Consider the following 20977-nt stretch of genomic DNA (forward strand, 5'->3'; position numbering starts at 1 on the left):
TGTTGTTGTTTTAATCGTTTTATTAGGGGCTCATACAACTCTTATCACAATCTATACATACATCAATTATGTAAAGCATATTTGTTTGTACATTTATTGCCCTCATCCTCAAAACATTTGCTCTCCATCTAAGCCTCTGGCATTAGCTCCTCATTTTTTTCCCTTCCCTCCCCGCTCCCCCCTCCCTCGTGAGATTTAAAGATTAAAAAGTGTGAGTTTTATTTTGGATATGATGAATTTGAGGTACTTGCAACATTAATATGCAGTGAAACATATTCAAGGTAAAAAAATTAGAATATTTTTCATTTAAATTTCATTTTCTAGAATTAGAGTAGTTTTCATTTTACATTGTTCATGAATATATAGAAGAATCACTTCATTATTTTAGTGCAAAGTGTTGATTTTTTATGCTGTTTAAAAATGCAGAAGCAAAGAAAAGCAATTTTTGATGTCCCCTGAGGAGACTGTACTTACTTTTGCTGAGGTCCAAGGGATGCCAGAAGCGCTGCTTGGCACCACGCCTATGAACAACGTTGTGATTTGGTAAGCTCTCCCTCTGGGCCATACTTCTCTCATCTGGACTACGAGCGCATACACCTAAGTTCACAGGGTTGTTATGAAGATTAAAGACTGCAGAAACATGATTGGCTTTTTTTTTCTGTGTTACATATTTGTCTGAACACGAGTATATGAATTTTCAGATACTGTAAGTAGGGTCAGACCATCTGAGTAGAATATTCTAAGATAAATGGAATTTTATTGTCAATTTTCTATTGTTTCTGCACCTGGTTAATAGCTGAGTAGCTTCTATAGAGCCAAATTTTGTACCTTAAGTGACTATAAACGCTGGGCAAAATAAGAAAAGCAACTATTTGAAGGCACTGGAGAGCAAGCAGACGTAGCAAGATCCTGGAGAGATCTGACACATTGAAGAAGCAAACGGCACTGGGCACATTGCTTGTTTTTATGACAGAGGGCAACCCGCAGTCCGGGCACTGGGTAACTACAACCCTATAGAAAATCTTCCATTGTACTGGTGAGGGAATCTGTGTTTGCCTCCTAACCTTCCTTTCAGGGGTATCTTCAGCCCTTACGTTCTTACATTCTTCTCTGTTGCATTATCTCAGTGTTCATTGATACTCCTTTCTGGATTCATATTGGCTTTATTTATTTTATTGAATTTTTTATTGTGAATTAAGTGGGGGTTTACATTTCAGACCATCAGTTTTGTATTCAACAACTTAAACTACTTATCAGCAACCGCACCCCCCTCCCCCACCTCCCCACCCCCACAGCCTCAACCTTGCTTTACGCCTCTCTTTGATTTCTCTTCTCCCCCCAGTGGAATACTATCTTCCTTTTCGCCCAAGTTAGCACCTGTCTGCCCTCTAGCCAGTGGTTCTCAACCTTCCTATGCCGTGACCCTTTCATACAGTTAGTTCTTCATATTGTGGTGAGCCCCCCAACCATAAAATTATTTTCGGTGCTACTTCATAACTAATTTTGTTACTGTTATGAATTGGGCAACCTCTGTGAAAGGGTCGTTCGGCCCCCAAAGGGGTCATGACCCACAGGTTGAGAACTGCTGCAAGTCTAGCCTATTACTTCAGCTTCCCTCCTTTGGCCTCCCCTCCTTGGTTAGCATCAAAGTTACTTTCCTTTGATATAAAAATCTTTGTCTTGATTTTTTTCTTTATTAAAGAGGCCACATACAATATACTTTTGTGATTGACTTGTTTCACACAACATAATGCCCTCTGAGTTTATCCATGCCCTGAGGAACTTGATAGTTTCATCATTATCCTTTAGCATGTATGTACTGAAGTTTCTTTATCTGGTCTTCTCTTAATGGGTAATTCGGTTTTTTCCCCCCATCTTTTTGTTAATTGTAAACAGTGCTGTGATGAACATGGATGTGAACATGTCTGCGTTAAGGTTCTTACTTCTTTAGGGTATGTACCCAGCAAAGGGATTGCTAGATCATAGAGAATTTCTAATCCCAGTTGGAGACACTACCATATATTGCTTTCAACTGTGGTTTCCCATTTGCACAGTCCCACCAACAGTGTCTGAAAGTTCTGGTCTCCCTATGTCCACTCCACCATTTGTTATTTTCTGTTTTTGCTTTTTGCTCTCTCTTTTTAATTCTGTTGTCAGTACCATTATTTTTATTTGCATCCCTCAGATGAATAGTAATCAGGCGCATTTCTTCATGTATTCATTGGCTGCTTGCTATCTTTTTGGTGAACTGCCTTTTCCTCTGTCAGTTTTAGGTATATTCAGAAAAAGCTACTCTTCTTTTTCTAGTTGAGGTGTTAGAGTCTTGTACAGATTTTAAGAGAGAGACCTCCTTCTTTTTTAAAAAAAATCATTTTATTAGGGGCTCACACAATCCACACATACATCAACCGGGCAAAGCACATATGTACACTCACTGCCCCCATCACCCCCGAAACACTTCCTCTCCACCCAAGCCCCCGGCACCAGGTCCTCACCTCTCCCCTCCCTCCCCGCTCCCCCTCCCCCACGAGCCCCTGATAATCCACAAATTACCATTTTGTCATATCTTGCCCTGTCCGACATCTCCTCCCACCCACCCCTCTGCCACCCATCCCCCAGGGAGGAGGCTACACATAGCTCCCTGCAATCGGTTCCCTCTCTCCAGCCCACTCTCCCTCCACCCTCCCAGTATCGCCACCTACACCACTGGTCCTGCAGGGATCATCCGCCCTGGATTCCCTGCATCCCCAGCTCCCATCCGCACCAGTGTACATCCTCTGGTCCAGCCAGACCTGCAAGTACCATGACAGTGGAAGCGGAGAGGAAACATTTAGGAACTAGAGGAAAGCCGTATTTTTCATCGTTGCCACATCGCACCCCGACTGGCCCGTCTCATCCCTGAGACCCCCCTGCAAGGGGATCTCCAGTGGCCTACCAATGGGCCCTGGGGAGAGACCTTCTGATGTGTCATTGCCAAAAAAAAATTTTTAATCGCTTTATTAGGGGCTCATACAACTCTCATCACAATCCATACATACATCAATTGTGTAAAGCACATTTGTACATTCATTGCCCTCATTGCCAACAATTTTTGCCCGGTCCTTGGGTCCTCTTTTTACTCTTGATGAAATTGTTTTTGTTTTTTTTAACCTACTATAGTTCTACTTTATTTATTTTTAATCATTTTTATTAGGGGCTCTTAAAGCTCTTATAACATTCCTTACATCAGTTGTATCAAGCATATTTGCACATATGTTGCCATCGTTTCCAAAACATTTTCTGCTGAGTCCTTGGTATAAGCTCCTCTTTTTCCCCTGCCTCCCCCACCCTCCTTCCCTCATGTATCCTTGATCAATTGTTATTGTTATTTCATATCTTACACTGTCCATTGTCTCACTTCACCCACATTTCTATTACTGGTCTCCTTGGGGAGGGGGGCTATATATCCAATATTGTGATGGGAGTCTTTTGATGCACATAAGTGTCATATTTTAGTCCCAGGCATCTATTTTGTCTTTTGCTGTGTTTTTTTAATTTTTATTATGTGTGCTCGTGTGTTTATACCTTGTATTAGGGCCCTTAGATCTGTCCCTATTTTCTCACTGATGATCTTTATAGCTCTGGGATTTACATTTAGGTCTTTAAGCCATCTTGAGTTTGTTTTTTGTATTTGGAATGAGATATAGGCCCTGCTTCACTATTCTGCAGATGGAAATCCAATTTTGCCAGCACCATTTGTTTAAGAGACAATGTATTCCTCATTTAATGTTTTTTGGCCCTTTGAGGAAGACATGTTGTTTATAGGTGGATGGATTTATTTCTGGATTCTCTAATTTTATTCCATTGGTCTATGTAGCTTCATAACAGTGCCAGGCTTTTCTGATTACCCTGGCTGGGTAGATCAGGAAATTAGAGGCCTCCTACTTTACTCTTTACACTAACTAGTGCTTTGTTTGCCATGTAAAGTTGGTAGTTTCCCATTTCTTTAAAGAATGATTTTGGGATCTGGATCAGAATTGCATTGTATTTGTAGATTGCTTAGGGTGGTATTGACATTTTCACAATGATAAGCCTTCGTACCCATAAGCATGGAAAATTCTTCCATTTATGTAGGTCTCTGGTTTCTTGTAATGTTTGGTAGCGTTCTTTGTGTGTCTTTTGTTTCTCTGGTTAGGTTTATTCCTAGGTGTCTTGCCTTTTGAGAGACTATTGTAAATAGTATTTTCTTGATTTCCTTTTCAGAGCTCTCTTTAATTGCTTCCAGGAATCCAATTCATGTTAATCTATTGATCTTATACCCTGCCACACTGCTGAATTTTTGGATTGTGTCCAAGTGTTTTATGTCAAGTCTTTGGGTTTCTATGTATAGAATCATATCAACTATTAATAGAGAGAATTTTACTTCTTCTTTGCCAGTTTGGATGCTTTTGATTTCTTTTTGTTGTCTAATAGCTCTGGGTAAGAATTCCAGCACAATATTGAGTGTAAGTGGTGATAAGGTACATCTGGTATCTAGTTCCCATTCAGAAGAGGAATGCTTAGAGAATTTACAGCTTCTTGCCATTGAGGGAGATGTCGGCTGTTGGTTTTACGTATATGGTCTTTATTGTGTTAAGAAGTTTCCCTTCTTAAGAAAAAAGGGATTTCTATTGTGCAGAGGCTCTGCAACACCATGGGGATTTAATTAATGTGTTCTGCGGCTCTTTCACTGCGTGTATCTATGTTTATGGTGGTTATGCTTTCCTGTACCGTCCCGTTCATCGTGTGTGATGCCCTTCTTTGTGTTTCATGATAGATTTTTCCTTGAAGCCTATTGTCTCAGAGATTACAGAGTAATATTGTCACTCCTGCTTCTTTTGATTGCCATTAACATGATTTCTTTTTACATCCTTTGATTTTTTAGTCTGTTTTTATCTTTACGCATGTAGACTTTATTTTTAATTTGGCACTTGCTACTTTGTATTGTTTATCCTTTCTGATTCTCAGTAAATATTTGTTTGTTTATTTTGTATCTGTCTCTCTCAGAGATGCACAATGAATCAGATATGAGTCCTGGTATCAAGGTCTCTAAAATCTAGTTTCAAAATTCTACCACAAAGTCAAAGTGATAGTTTGATGAGGGAGCGATTGTTAAATAGAGAGCATATGCTAACCAGATAAACCTATTCTGGTACCTGACTTCCTCATTGTGGGGTACCAGTCCCCACAATCATACCGGTCCAAGGGGCGTTTGTGTAATTGTAAAGAGACATCAGACAATATAAGACATGCAGTCACTCACCTCCCAGACAGCCATGACCTCAGCAGCCAGGTCCGCACCGAGAGAGGGAGAAGGAGTGAGTATATTTCCAATCACGGCGTGTATACACTTTTGGGGATGTGCAAGCCCCCCTGAATACATCATAATGGGAAGGGGTTGTACAATTGGCATACATAAATCAAAGGGGGACAAGCTAGGGGTATACATGCAATCAGAAGAGGCGGCACTACGGGTAGGAAGAGGCGGCACTAAGGGTACACATGTGATAAGAATATGGGTGGAGCCTAGATTCAAGATGGCAGCCTAACTTTGAGTTGGCTAGAACTTGTCTCTGGGCTCTCCTTCAGAGAGACAATCCACTATCCTTATCAGAAGGGAGTGGGCCCTACTTAGGGTGGGACAGACTATAGAGCAGTGGTTCTCAACCTTCCTAATGCTGTGACTCTCATGCAGTTCCTCATGTTGTGGTGACCCCAACCATAAAATTATTTTCATTGCTACTTCATAACAGTAATTTTGCTACTGTTATGAATCATAATGTAAATATCTGAAATGTAGGATGTATTTTCATTGTTACAAACTGAACATAATTAAACATAGAGCATAGTGATTAATCACAAAACAATATGTAATTATATATTGTGAAATATTTATGTGTTTTCTGATGGTATAGATGACCCCTGTGAAAAGATTGTTCAAGTCTCAAAGGGGTCGAGACCCACAGATTGAGAACCGCTGCTATAGAATCTGAATCTGATTGCTCTAGATAGCTGAATGCCCTCTGGGAGATAACCTCTAAGCAGCTGATGTTGACCTCCAAGTGTACAGTCATTTACCATGTGATGCATCTTAGGTTTGGCATATATTTGGGGGAGACAACCTGGGGAAAAACCTTTCTGCATCCCTTACCTGATAAAAAGAATTAGTTTTTTTAAAAAAAGACATTTTACTTTGATTTCAAGAGGTTTTTCCTACCCACAAAACCCCTGACCCAATGATGACCTTGCCTATAGCTTTAGTCACCTGATTTCTTTGCCCTAAATTCCTTATCAGCTTTGTGTCTGGGTTAAACTTTGTTTTGTTTGTGTGTTTTTTCACTGTAAAGAGCAGTCAATATAAAACCTACTGCCTCACAATTTAATGGAAAAGACCGTGTGCATCCTTAATTTCAAAAGGACTCAATACCTACAAATATGTAAAGGATAAAATTTTAAGGAGTTACTTTCTCATGCTAGCTCAATGGTCATTGAGACTTGTATTTAATACGTGGAGACTTGTATTTATTAAGCAAAACTGTTGAAGTCTCTGTGAAGTCGCCATCCTCTGGAAGTGGTTTCTTCTCACAGAAGGAGAAAGTTGTCCCAGTTTGCAAATTGTTCATTAAGTCATAGAGCAATCAAATATTGTTGCTGTGTGTCAGAACTGATTTACATTGGAGGCATAGAACAGAACCCCCTTGTAAGTCAGAGACTACCTTTCAACCACGACGTGGTCGAGGGGTGCTAATCTGAGCTGAGCACTGAGCACTGAGGGTGGAAAGGGTAAGTTTCTAGATTGAAGCATAAGAGTGAGCAAAGATAGTGCATGTAAAGCACAGAAAAATGTACAACCTTGGCAGCCCTGAGGGGCAGTTCTCTGTCCTGGAGGTTTGCTATGAGTCAAAGTCAGTTCAATGGCAACAGGCCCCCATCAGTCTGGAGGAGCTCTGGTAGCATAATGATTAAGCACTCCGCTGTTTGACCTCACTGGCTGCTCTGTGTGAGCCCTGGTGGCATAGTGGTTACACATTGAGCTGCTAACTTCTAACAGTTTGAACCCACCAGCCGCTCCTCGGGAAAAGACAAGGCTTTCTGCTCCCATAAAGAGTTGCTCTTATAAACCCGCACGGGCATTTCCACCTTGTACTATGGGGTCGATCTGAGTCGTAGTAACTTACTGGCAGTGAGTTTTTGAGCACTGCAGTGTGGTGTAGGAAAAATGTGGCTGTCTGCTTCTTGTCTTAGAAGATTACCGCCTTAGAAATTCTGTGGTGCAGTGTTACTCTGTCTCTTGGGGTCACTATGAACTAGGAATATCATTCGTTTCATGGGTAACAAGATTTTAGGGAAGAGAGCAATGAGTAATATGGTCAGGATGTAGCAACACTGGATTCCTTAGGGTTTAAGAACTTGGACTTCATTGGGGTGAATTGTGGAACCAGTGAAAGAAAATTTTTTGTCAGTAAAGTGACATGACAAAACAGTTACTAGTGTCACAGAGTTTTGAATGAAGATAAGGAGCGAGTCCCAGGAAATTCTCACTCTATCTCTTTTTAAATACAATTGATTGTATTGTATTAAAAGTTTACACAACAGATTGTATTATAAAAGTTTACACAGCATTTGATGATTTCTATAAAAACTTCAGTGACATTATTACAGTTTTCAGTTAGCATTCTCTTTAAGTGCACCCTACTTGTTCTGTTCCTGGTACTGTGTTCTTCATGATTCCCCAGTATTCCCCAGGCTTTTTTAAAACCGTGTTTTCATTGTTTGGGTGTAATGCTGATGTAAGCATGTTGTAGAGACAAATTCTAAGTCTTTTAGGTGTAGCCCCTTACCCAACTAAGTGTCATTTCCTGACCTTTGTCTTCCATCCAAAGTGTAGGCGTCATTGTTAAATTATAATGACAGAGATCTACCACGTACCTGATTTCAGTGCCAAGTAAAATGAGGTAAAGGAAAACTTAATGAATTTGGAGTAATTTATCCCTGTATGGCAGATGCAATCTAAGCAAACTAATCTATTAGGAAAGTTCTGTTTCTAGCTAAGTGATTAAACAGAACTAAAATACTGTTCTGTTTTATGGTTAGTTTTTCCTTTGGTCATTCCCTAAAGAATGAGGTGATAAATAAATTATTATAGGAAAATCATTTTGCTGCAATAATGTTTATCTGATTTTGTTTTTTTATGGTAACTAGGAACTTAAAAACTGGTCAACTCCTGAAAAAGATGCACATGGGTGATTCCTACCAGGCCTCAGTCTGTCACAAGGCCTATGCTGAAATGGTAAGTGGAAGAGGACCACTGGGCCCCTCTGAGTGGGAGCAGTCCCGTGGTAAGACATCATCAGCTGCTAGAAAAGAACATCTTAGGTGGTAGACTGGAGGGTCAGTGAAAACAAGAGCAACTCACTGAGATGGCTCGACGGAGGAGCTGAAACAGTGGTTTCAAGCATACCAACCATTATGAAGGTGGTATTTGTGGTTATGCATAAAATTGCCACCGGTTAAAACCAACTTGGCAACACTTAAATTTGACATCTGAACAAATTTAAGATAGCTGTCTAGGAGTCAGGAATAACTACTTGAATGCTACCTTTGAAATTATGGGTAGAGGCTCTAGTACTGGGCTGTAGTTGGTAGTAGACGCTCCTTTTGTCAAGCCCCAGTGGTAACCCTCAAGCTCTGAGGGCAAAGATTGCATCTTTCCTTGGTTTAGCAGGATAAGTACAATTGAACTCAAAAGTTGTGTGATCTTAGGTTACATAATCTTGAGTTTAACTCTTTCATCCCTCGAAGGAGTAAACTAATCACTAGAATTATTAAATGTCCCTATTATGTATGAGCACTTTTAAAAAAAGTCATTTTATTGGGGGCTCTTACAGGTCTTATAACATTCCACACATCAGTTGTATCAAGCATATTTGTACATATTGCCATCATTATTTTCAAAACATTTTTTACTTGAGTCCTTGGTATAAGCTCCTCTCCCCCCACCTTGTAAATCCTTGATCAAATATATATTGTTATTATTATTTTGTATTTTACACTGTACATTACATTTCTGTTATTTTTCCTGTGTGTGTGGGGGGGGGGCGCTATTTATCCCCATCTTGCTTTATACCTTTTTAATTAAAATTTTAATACCTCTTTAAAATGAAAAAAAAAAAAGTTAATCACAAATAGGTACGACAGTAAGCAAAAGTCCTTCATGAAGCCAGTCTCCAGAATCAGTAGTTATCATGTAGACCGGAGATCAGCAACCTTTTTCGGTAAAGGGCCAGCTAGTAGTTTTGGCTTTGCGGGTCATACAGTTTCTGTGGTAGGTGCTCAGCACCTCCCCTCAAGCCCAAGCACAGCTACAGACTACAGACACTCAATTTTAATTCCATGTCATTTTCACATGGCATAAAATGGTCTTCCTCTGCCTTTTATTCCACCAATTAAAAAGTACTAAAACCATTCTTGGAGAATAGTTCATACAAGAACAGGCATTTGGCCCTGTTTAGCCTCTGAGTTATAGTTTGTCAAGTCCTAGTTTTGACAGGAGCCCTGCTAGCATCGTGGTTAAAGTGTTTGGCTGCTAACAAAAAGGTTGACGGTTCAAGTCCACCAGCCACCTTGGCTGCACTGGAGAAAAATGTGGCTGCTATTATAAAGATGGCCCAGCTTTGGAAACCCCAGGGGACAGTTCTCTGTCTCACAGGGTGACTGAGTCAGAATAGACTGGACGGCAGTGAGTACTTTTACTTTTATAGGTGAACTGACATTTAACATTTTAAATCCCTTTTTCCAGTTGCAAAAGTAATTCATCGTCATCATAAAATTTCAATCATTCACCAAATGTACAAAGTACAAAAATGAATGTTACTAATCCGAAGTAGCCTTATGATGGAGTCCATGGGTAGTATAGATGAATAATGCACCCTGGTGCTAACTGAAAGGTTGGAGGTATTAATGGACCCAGAGGTACCTCTGAAGAAAGGCAATCCACTTTTGATAAATCAGCCATGCAAAGCTTTCTACTCAGATACACATGGAGTCACCATAAGTAGGACCAACTTAGCAGGCAATATAGTTTGATTGACTCCGTATAAAAGATAACTACTGTTAGCATTTGTGAGGGGGGTTGCATACACACACACACACACACATAATTTCTACTCATTGATATTTTTATTAGAAAATGTGGTTTTAAAGCTGGGAGAGATCTTTAATACATATCCCCACAAAAACAACCATAGACATGGTATCCTTTTTTTGGCCACTCATTTTTACTAGACAAGAATCCTGGTGGCAGATATGACAAAATACCAATTTATAAACTATCAAGGGCTCATGTGGGAGGGGGGAGCGGGGAGGGAGGGGAAAAATGAGGACCTAATGTCGGGGGTTTAAATGGAGAGAAAATGTTTTGAGAAATGATGTACAAATACGCTTTACACAATTGATGTGTGTATGGATTGGGATAACAGTTGTATGAGCCCCTAATAAAATGTTTAAAAAAAAAAAAAAAGAGTCCTGGTGGCATGGTGTGTTAAGTGTTAGGCTGATAACTGCAGAGTCAGCAGTTCAAACCCAGCAGCTGCTTGGCAGAAGAAAGATGAGACTCTGCTCCTGGAAGGATTGGGTCGCTTAGAGTTAGACTTGTCTAGAAAAAAATTCATAAATGAGTATTTGTAATTTAAAGCACTCTACATATTATGAGGGTAAGTAAAGTATTGCTACAAAATTGTGGAACCCTTTATTAAACAAAAATACCTTGAATTGCTGAATTGTATGATATGTGAATTATATGCCAATAAAACTGTTGGAAAGTAATAATAATATATATGTAAGTAAGTGTGACGCCGGACATAGCCTCCGCTAGTCCCATGCACCTCTAAAGGTGGTGTTTCCATCTCTAAGTCCTACCTATTGTTTGTGTTTCAGTGCTATTTTTCTAAATGGCAGTTTTAGCATCCTCAAGGGAACCAAATCTTCTTCCTTTTAAATGTTCTTTGGGCTTGGGGGAACAATCAGAGGGAGCAAGATCAGGGCTGTCGGGTGATGGGGTAAGGTTTTCCAGTGAAATGATTATAAACCGGCCTTTGCTGCCCTTTGATGAATGAGCAGGTGCCTTGTTGTGTTTGAAAAACTCTCAGCCCAACTTCCTTTGCCCACTTTTCTCCGCTGGCATTTTTCTTACAACTTCAAAGTTCCCATGAGTGTTCCAAGTCCTGTAAGAAAATCTGTCGAGACTACTCCTTTGGAATACCACACAGTAATTGCCATAACCTAATCTGACCTCCACCTTGACTTTAGCTGGCCCAGCAGGTCCCTCCCAAAACTACTGTTTTGATTGGACACTTTTGTAAGGCAAAATCATGAGACTAAGACAGTGTATTAGTGGGCGAACTTGTCTGCAGCCATCCACCAAAGGTTGAGGTCTGTTTAACATGTTTTGTTTGGAATAAAGCCATGTGTGTATGAATTGAAACCCCAATCGCAATACTTGATGACTTAGCCTCATAGGCTCTTTCCCTACATCACTTTCAGTAAATGGATGGTATGACATGTGGTGTAGCTGTTTTAGCTAAATTCGTGTCCTATTTGAGTGGCTGGGACACATTGGAACCGTATAGTAGAGAATCCAGGGGTCCATCCAGCTCAGTGACAATTTCAACAGAATTAAATTCTGGACATTTTAGAGCATTTTAGGCAACCATTCTGGGAATACTTTGGTATCTGCCAATCCTTCCTTTTCTCAACATTTGCTTTATGATTTTTTTTTTAAATCATTTTATTGGGGGCTCGTACAACTCATCACTTTTCTTTTAAAAAAAACATTTTATTAGGGACTCATACAATTGTTATCGCAATCCATACACACATCAATTGTGTAAAGCGCATTTGTACATCATTCTCAAAACATTTTCTCTCCACTTAGACCCCCGGCATTAGGTCCTCATACTTTATGATTTCTTGGTTAATGCATTTTTCCTCCTCAATCAGGGCCTCCTGTTTGTTGTTCTGAGTCACCCTTGTGCCAACGAGAGTGAGCGCCTGGGAAGCCCTGTGTTCCAGCTGATCGTGATTAACCCCAAGACGACTCTGAGTGTGCGTGTGATGCTCTACTGTCTTCCTCGGGGGCAGGCGGACAGGCAAGTGGGTGCGACTGCCAGTCAGTGAGTTGAAACCGTTTGAAAGGCACTTGTGCAAATATAAAAACAAAACCAGATCATTTTGTGTCACTTAGGTAGATGGAAAACATGGGATACGACAGATCACAGTAAGAATGTTAATCAATAGAATGAAGTTTAGTGGATTTGCGAGTCAGTCTCCTTCTTCGCTGCATCTTGATTCTGACCAGCACAGACTAGATAGACATTTTTTTTTTTTTTTTTCTAGATAGACATTTTGTGTGTATTCACCCCTATGTTTTTTCCGTCAGGGAAGCATTTTTTAAAAATCATTTTATCACAATCCATCCATCCACCCATGTGTCAAGCACATTTGTACACTTGTTGCCATCATCATTTTCCAAACATTTTCCTTCTACTTGAGCCCTTGGTGTCAGTTTCTCATTTTTCCCCTCCCTCCCTCATAAACCCTTGATAATTAAAAATTATTACTATTTTTTCATGTCTTATACACTGAACGATGTCTCCCTTCACCCACTTTTCTGTTGTCCACCACCCTGGGAGGGGACAGGGAAACATTTTTTAAATACAGAGTAATGTTTTATATAAAACCTTCATGTATGTTCTTCCTGTAATTTATATTAACATAATAAAGTTTTAAGTACTTTAGGAAAATATCTTTACTTTGAAAACTGACTTATGAACAAGCCGAGTCTCAATCGTCTTAGCAATTGATAATTTTCTGTTGATAAATATTTATCTACTTAATTATTCCTATATGATAAGATATGGTATATCTTATTAATAACCCAGTAATTAACATTCTAAGAGTTTTTTCAGCTGTAAAAACCTTCGAAGTAGCACCGGCATTGTTCGGCCAGCCAACAATGTCTAAGCATGTAATTCCTCAAGACTGCCTTTATTCACAGTTGAATGAAATTAGCAGTTGAAAATCACCATTTCTTTCTTTCTGCTCTTGGCCTGGGAGGTTGCTGTCCACATGGGCAAGTTCGTGTAAACCAAGAAGGTGGTGCTGGTCCAGGCCAGACACTGCACTGTATGCCAGGCTATCATCAGGAAGAGCACTGATGGTGGCACCTCAGATCACCCTTACTGCCATGCTCTGGGGGTTAAAAATGTGACAGCTGCCACGGGCAAGAAGAAAATTGTCAAGAGGTCAAAGATTAAGCCTTTGGTGAAGGTTTTTAGCTATTATCACTTCATGCCCACAACAAACTCCATGACAAAACTGTCATCCACAGGATGTCTTCAGAGACCCTGCTCTTAAATACAAGACCTGGCAGGAGGTCAAGGTCAAATTTGAGGAAAAGTACAAGACAAGCAAAACCAAGTGGTTCTTCCAGAAGTTTTGGTTTTGGATCTCACTTGATTCAGTCACTAAAAATTCACCCACCCAGCCCTTATCCTGGCCTTCCAGCAAAAAGGGTTGAAAATAGTCTAAGTCAAAATCATGATGTTTAGCTTGAATAACTCAAGGATAAGGAGTCTGGATAGGCACGGTGCATATTTCCTTGGATAATACACAAAGCTTGCTTGGCCAGTGCATGTTCTAAAAGGTATTCTCTCTCCCAGTGCACCCGACCAGCTGTAGCATTCCCTAAGATGTTCCCAGTGTAACAGGAGCCTCAAAACCCTCATGTGGAGCATGTTTACTTGCAAAATTTGCTTTCTTGAACATGGAGGAGAGAACCATAATCATTGATCTAGACAATGAAGATAAAAATAAGTACTCATTCAAGATTTTCCGTGTTATTTTTCAAACCTTTTCTCCTGCTCGATGCCCACTCTATACGAAGCATTACTGTTCCCATCCTCATGAAAGTGAGCAGCTAGTGATTACTGTTCAGTATAGAGAGTGCCACGAGGAGGACTTACACTGTGTGGGAGCAAAAAGGGTGGCTGAGCACCTTGACTGGCAGTGGGGCATTGGAGGAGATTGTCAAGGAAAGCTTTGTGAAATTTCTGAGAATGACGTGGGTTGTTAGCTACACAACCGTGAGTGGGGACCATGGATTGAAAACATCATTCAGTTCACTCGAGAATATTCCTCAAAAGCTGAGGCTCCAATGATACAACCGTTAGAAATAATAGCTCATTTTAATTGAGCAGGTGCTGTGCTAAGCCCTTTAGAGGAACCATTTCATGAAACCTCACAACTATCATCTGTGGAGTTACTAACTTGCCCTTGGTCATGCAACTCTTAGATTGAAAAGTTAGAACTCAAACTCAGATAGTTGAATACAGAGCCCTGGCTCCTAAAAATTGTGACCAGATCACTGCTTCGAAGATGCTTACATTTTTGTGGGGCAAGTAGATAAACCACCAGATGTGTAAGTAGTTAATCTCACCTACCTGTGAAGATAAAATCAGGTAAGGTTATAGAGAGGGGACCCAATGTGTTGGCTACTTCAGTTAAGTGAATAGGCATGACCTTTCTGTGGAGGCAATGGCCTGGTGATGTATTTGGCTGTATCTGAATGGTCAGCAGTTCGAAACCACCAGCAGCTCTGCAGGAGAAAGACTGGGCTTCCAATTCCCCAAACCAGTTACAGTCTCGGAAACCCACAGGGGTTGCTATGTGTCAGCATTGACTCCATGGCAGTGGGTTTAATTTGAATTTTTTTAAGGAGGTAAATAGCCTCTTTCTATGGGCTGGAGAGAGAGAACCTTCCAGACACCAGGAACAGTAAAAGGGGAGACCCCGAGAAAAGAGGGAGGCTGATTAGTTTGAATACTAGAGGGAAGGACAGCGTGAACTAAAGCAGGGAGATGGGTGGGGTCCAGATGAATACAGCTCTGTTCTGTCTGCAGCAGGCCAGCCACCAGTGTTCGAACCAGGCTTTCAGGTTTACAAGTGTTTTTGTCTCTGGTGAGTTCACTTTTGTTGTATTTTAAAGAGAAGTCTGTTTGCTTTGATACGTGATTTCAATGGTCTCTTCTCTGCTTGATGTTAGGTTCCTGGAAGGTGAAGTGAAAGGTAATTTTGCAGCAGCAGTACTGACTTCTGGAACCATTGCCGTTTGGGACTTACTTCTGGGTCGCTGCACTGCACTTCTGCCACCTGTCTCTGACCAAAACTGGTCTTTTGTTAAGTGGTCAGATACAGATTCTCATTTGCTGGCTGGACAGAAAGATGGAACTATATTTGTATACCGTTACTAAAAACATTTGGACAAGAGAGGAGAGCCACTTTCTGGATATCTTAGGCCTCTTTATACCTTTTTGGAGTTGTAACTTTAAAGGAGTGGCATTTAAAGTAATTTCACTCATTCCGACAGACCTGCTTTTTCTGCTGGTGGTGGCACTGTTGCTCTTGAATCATCACTCACACTAACTTTGGATGGAGGGATTATAAGCTGCTGTTTTTGTGGTAATTTTGCACATTTGCCCTTCCAGATGTACATACAATAGGATTATGCTCCAAATGCTAATAAATATTTATTTTGAGACATTCTGCTTGGCACATCTTTTCAGAGAGTAGTTTTTAAAATTAGCTGATTTGTTTTTAACAGTCTCACTGCCACACAATTCCCATAGGTATCTCAAGAGTTGAGTCACATTCACAGGAGTTGTACAACCAGCGCCACAGTCAATTCTAGGACACTTCTTCCATATACTCATTAGCTCTCCAGTTGCCACCAGCCTCCTCTGCCATGTCCCAGTAATCTCTTAATCCAGTTGTCTCTATAAAGTTACTTAATCTTGGGTTCATATATATGAAAATATACAAAATGAAAACAAAATACAGATGCTCACACATAAGAGTTCTTTGTATTGATGTATATTTGTTAAAATTTGAGAACCAATACTGATGTGTTATTATGAAAATCCATTTAAATTTGCTTCATATCTTTTCATGATTATAGCTTTTCATTGTTGATGAGTCCTTTATGGTATAGATACATCACAGTGTGTTCATCTGTTTGCCTACTGAAAGGCACCTGGCACTTGGGAATAAAGCTGCTGTAAGCATTTGTATGCAGATTTTTGGGTGGACAGGAGTTTCCAACTCATTTGGGTAAAAAGAACCTACCAACTCTTCCAAAGTGGATGGACTATTTTGCATTTCCACCAGCAATGAACAAGAGTTCTTATTATTGCAGGATATTAACCAGCTATAGGCACAATTATAAGGCAATAATATATAAATATTATAGTAAAGTCATAGAAGATAGGAGAGGTAGGAGAGAAGATAAAGGAATCAGACACATTTCATGGTAGCATGCTCACCTCAGCCTCTCTTGGTGGTCACATGGAGGGGGAGAAGAGAGGAGGGGGTGGGGGTGGGGAGCGTGTATTTCCAATCAAGGCTCATGTATACTTAAGGGCATGCAAACCCCTCTGATTACAGGTAACCACATATGTCACAGGAAGGCATTGTGCCATAGGCAATACAAGCAATGGGAGTGGGATGATCAATGGGTGTATACGCAATAGGAAGGGTAGGGACTAGGGGTACACGTGACAAGGTGAGCAGATCAAGATGGCAATCTAACCTTGGTCATCCTTGAGTTGACTCAACCTTGTCTCTGGGCCGTTTTTTTGTTTTTTTTTAATCATTTTATTGGGGACTCATACAACTCATCACAATCCATACATACATCAATTTTATAAAGTTTATTTGTGCATTCGTTGCCCTCATCATTCTTAAAACATTTGCTCTTGGCATCAGCTCCTCATTTTACTCCCCGCTCCCCCCTCCCTCATGAACCCTTTATAATTTATAAATTATTATTCTGTCATGGGCTGCTGGGGACAATGGGTTACTTCTCCCTGAGGCTTGCAACCATTAGCTTGATTCCTGTAGGTGGGGTTTACACCCTACTGATAATGGTTCTTAGGAGATCCAGAGAACAGATCAAACCGGTAGGGGACATCCTAAATTAAGCTGCCATCCTGACTCTGGGATCCGCCCATCTTGTCACATGTATACCCCCAATGCCTCCTCTTCCTGTTGCCTGTGTGTCTCTGGATTGTTCCCCTCTCGTTGCTGTATGACCTATGGTGCAACCCCTTCCTCTGACATATGTCTTTACCTGTAATTAATGGGCTTGCACGCCCCCCAAAAGTATATAGGCCTGGGTTAGCAATAGAGATCTTGCTCTCTAGGCTTCTCCCTTGACCCCTCTTTGGCTTCCCCTCTCCTCTCCTGTCCTGGATCCCCTGTTCCCTTTCCCCTTGCTCTCCTTCGCTTACCCCTTGTGTTAGACAGGGTTCTCTAGAGAGAGAAAACCAAATTGCTGATAATTTAATATATTTATTTATAAAGATAATTAGATATATAACAAGGAATGAACTGTTAAATCATATACAGTTAAATATATAATACAAGAAAGAAACAGTTAAATTATAAAGCACTACAAATGGCTCAATTCAACTCACTGCCGTGAGAGAGATGTGAGAGACTAGCAGTCCTTCCAGTCCAATCTGCTGCCAGATCTTCCTCTATTTATAGAGAGAGCTAGGCTATGTCAGCACAGCAGCCAATCAGGAGGCAGGTCACCAACTGCCAGCCAGGTCACCAACTGCCAGTCCCCAGCTCCAGCGATGTCTTAAAGGGACCTCAACTTACAGCGACACAGTCCACAGGCTAGGCGTCCCACAGGTAGTGTAGCCTTTAAATTGAAGCACAGGACCAGCAAGGCAGCTGCACACTGGTCCGATGATCAAAGAGCGAGAGACAAGAAAGACGAGACTCGCCAAGCCATTTATCTCTCTGCCCTTCAGTTAATCCCACTTGTGTTTATCGGCCAGGCTGGCACAATAAACTATTTCACCCCTCTCTCCACTTGGACCACCTTGCGGAGCTCAGGTGAGCAATACTACCATAAAATGTGTCTGAGTCCATTATTTCAATACCTCTTCCATCTCTCATGCTCTTGATGACTTTAATATTTATATATCTCAACCGTACAATTGTGTCTATCGAACCCATGATTAGTGGTGGGGGGCTGGCAACCCCCTTCAACCACACCCAGTCATTTGGTGGGAGTTAGTAAAGACAAAGGCTAGAAGGGCCATATTGAATAATTCATTGCACTGCAGTTAGCCATCGGGGTCTTTCTCAGCATTCCTTTGGATGTATCAAAGGTCTGTCCTCATATGCGTAGTGTGACCAGGCAAGAGGAATCAGAGGTTGGTGTATCCTTGATGACCTAAGCAGATTTTATAGGTCCTGATCCCAGTAATTGCAATAATTGTTTTGATGCCAGTTTTCTGCAGAAGTGGAAGACTGTCTTTCAGAATAGAAGTTGGGCATTTACAGGTACTAGTAACTAGGTTCTGACATAAGTCAAATCCTCATTTTGCTTTAGTTTTCATTTCTGCTCTTTATTATCAGTTATCTTTATAAAGATACCTTTATATAAAGATATATATTATACAAAGATATATATAAAGGTCTACCTGGATATCAAGATACTCAACCTTTGTCTTTGGGGGTTAGAAACACTACATATAAATACATATATTTTATTCCATATATAAAAATACTGATGGATGATAAAGGAGAATTGGATGGTGTTGACATTTTGTCAAGTGTGGTCCAAATTCTACTTGTGGAAGCTTTGGGATTGTGCCTGTTAGTGGGTGTGTAGCCCGGGTAGACTAGAGAAACAAATTCACAGCTTTCATACTCATTGTGTTAGGAACACCTTGACCTGCCCTCATCAGACCTTGAAAGCTAGCTCCAAAGGGCTCCAGGACAACTGCCATCTCCTCGATATCAAGGGGATGATCAAGACACCACCCTACCTTGGAATTTCATGGATGGAGAGTCTTAAGCAGCTGCAGCTCCTGCCCCCTCCCTTCTTGTTTATGATCCTGACCAGCTTTATAACTTGCTGTTTACCACAGATAATCGTGACTTCACTGGCCCCACTCTCAGGCCTGTGAATCTCGCCCGGGAGCGTAGAACAAGCTTCTATTTCTCCTTCTCTTGGCCTGGCCTCAGTTTATCTTTGTGGCAAGCCTAATACTCATGTGTATAAGAAAGAGCTTTATATACAAGAGCAGTTGAATATTGAGAAAACATCCCAGTGCAGTCCAGATTAAGGTTGCAGCTTGATGACCTCAGTTGGAGGCGCTAAGGAGATAAAAGCTTGCTGGAGGCGAGACGCGTGCACACTCCCTGTAAGACATTTCTGTTGAGAAGACACATGGAGCTATGCTAGAGCCCTGGAGCTGGAGGAGCCACGTGGATACCCCTGCCAGTGCTGAGATGCTTCCACTCCCACGCCACTGGATCCAGAAGAGTTCCCCCCACCCCTTGGCCTGTGATCTTCCGGCATTCAGCATCATTGCATGTGTTTCGTGAATCGGAAGAGGACTTTATAGATTGGTATCAGACATATGGGCTAATATCGGGTTCATGGACTTGATCTGGTCTGGGCTGCGATGTTTTCTTAATGTACAATTGCTTTTTGATATAAAGTTCTCTCTTACACAGCCCTGTCATACATTCGCAACAACCCTACTCCCCTGGGGCTAGTTCATGAACTTGAGACCAGTCAACCCATTCTCATTTCCTCTAGTTCCTGTAAACCAGGTCCATGGGTGTCAGTGGCCAGACTCAACCTGTCTCTTTATTGCTGCATTTCTCTCACTTCCCCTCAATAAGTAGATCCAGGTGGTCACACCTAGCAAGCATTTCAGCTTGCCCACAAGTTCCCTTTAACAGTGTTTGATTTTTTTTTTGCACTTTCTCTTTATTTATTTTTAAGCTTATTGTGAGCTAGGTACACATGGGTCTTTTTCCCTTCACATATGTTTGCAGTAACATCACATTGCCTCCTGAACCTTCATATCAACCTTGGCAAAAGGAGTTGAGTTTGGCTTCAAGCAACTAAAGCCCCTGATCTAGTTTAAAAACAATCCACTGCATCCTTTCACTAAGGAACCCTGGTGGTGTAGTGGATTACCTGTTGGGCTGCTGACCACAAGTTGAAAATCACCAACCATTCTGTGGGGGAAAGATGGGACTTTCTGCTCCCATGAAAACTTACAGTCTCAGAAATGTACAGGGCTGCTCAACTCTGCTTATCGGGTCTCTAGGAGAATGGACTTGTTGGCAGTGAGTAGTCATCCCACTGTAAAATTTAGTTTGCTGCTTCTCTCTTTCCTCCCCTCACGCTTTCTTTTTAGCATGTCTTAGCTCTTCAAAATAATATTAAGTCCTGGTCTGCCAATTCCCCTTCTTGATCTTTGAACTAGACCACTTTTGCAATGATCAAGTTCTAAATTCAGTGCCCTTGCCCTCTAGTCAATCCTCTCACCAATCTCTTCCAGCATATTATCCTAGAGTGTGTTCAGCAATTTTCCCAATGTCCCTTGCATGCATTTTCCCACAGCTTCCCTCCAGGAAGATGCAAAGGGTACAGATACAATAAGGTGGTTGTGGATACAGATTTCTCCCAAGTTGTCTCCCCAAAATATATGCCAGACCCAAGATGCTGCTTGCTACACATGGTAAATGACTGTACACTAGGAGGTCAACAAAAGTAGGTCAGAGGTTATTCTCCCTAAGGGTTATCAGCTATCAAGAGCAATCAGACTGTATAGTCTGACCCACCTAAGTAGGGTCCACTCCCTTCTGATAAGGAGAGTGATTGTTCCCTTGAAGGAGAGCCCTAAGACAATGTCCGGACCACTCAAGGATGAGTAAGGTTAGGCTACTCTATTGAGTCTACGGTCCGCCCATCTTGGCAGATATGTACCCTTATTCCCTCCTTTTACTATTGGGTATACACCCCTAGGTCATCCCCATTCTATTGCTTGTATTGCCTATGTTACAACCCCTTCCTATGATGTAGGCC

The 20977-nt window shown here is 41.1% G+C and overlaps 1 protein-coding gene across 4 annotated transcripts in view; it reads left to right on the forward strand.

Moving 5' to 3' along the window:
- Nucleotides 1-16019, forward strand: part of PALB2 (partner and localizer of BRCA2) — a 29008-nt gene extending 12989 nt beyond the window's left edge. For 2 of the 4 annotated variants that reach the window (XM_045286070.1, XM_045286072.1), the window contains 4 exons: nt 427-543; nt 8221-8308; nt 12016-12164; nt 15119-16019. In XM_045286070.1, the coding sequence (XP_045142005.1) occupies nt 427-543; nt 8221-8308; nt 12016-12164; nt 15119-15326 (562 nt within the window). In that variant the 3' untranslated portion in view covers nt 15327-16019. Of the gene's footprint in view, nt 1-426; nt 544-8220; nt 8309-12015; nt 12169-15118 lie in introns of all 4 variants that reach the window. The other 2 variants (XM_045286071.1, XM_030884368.2) reach the window with 2 other exon arrangements.
- Nucleotides 16020-20977: the final 4958 nt, after the last annotated feature.

This window comes from Echinops telfairi, unplaced genomic scaffold, assembly GCF_000313985.2.
Source record: "Echinops telfairi isolate 266 unplaced genomic scaffold, ASM31398v2 ScPeMD7_5;HRSCAF=22, whole genome shotgun sequence".
Classification (NCBI taxonomy): domain Eukaryota; kingdom Metazoa; phylum Chordata; class Mammalia; order Afrosoricida; family Tenrecidae; genus Echinops; species Echinops telfairi.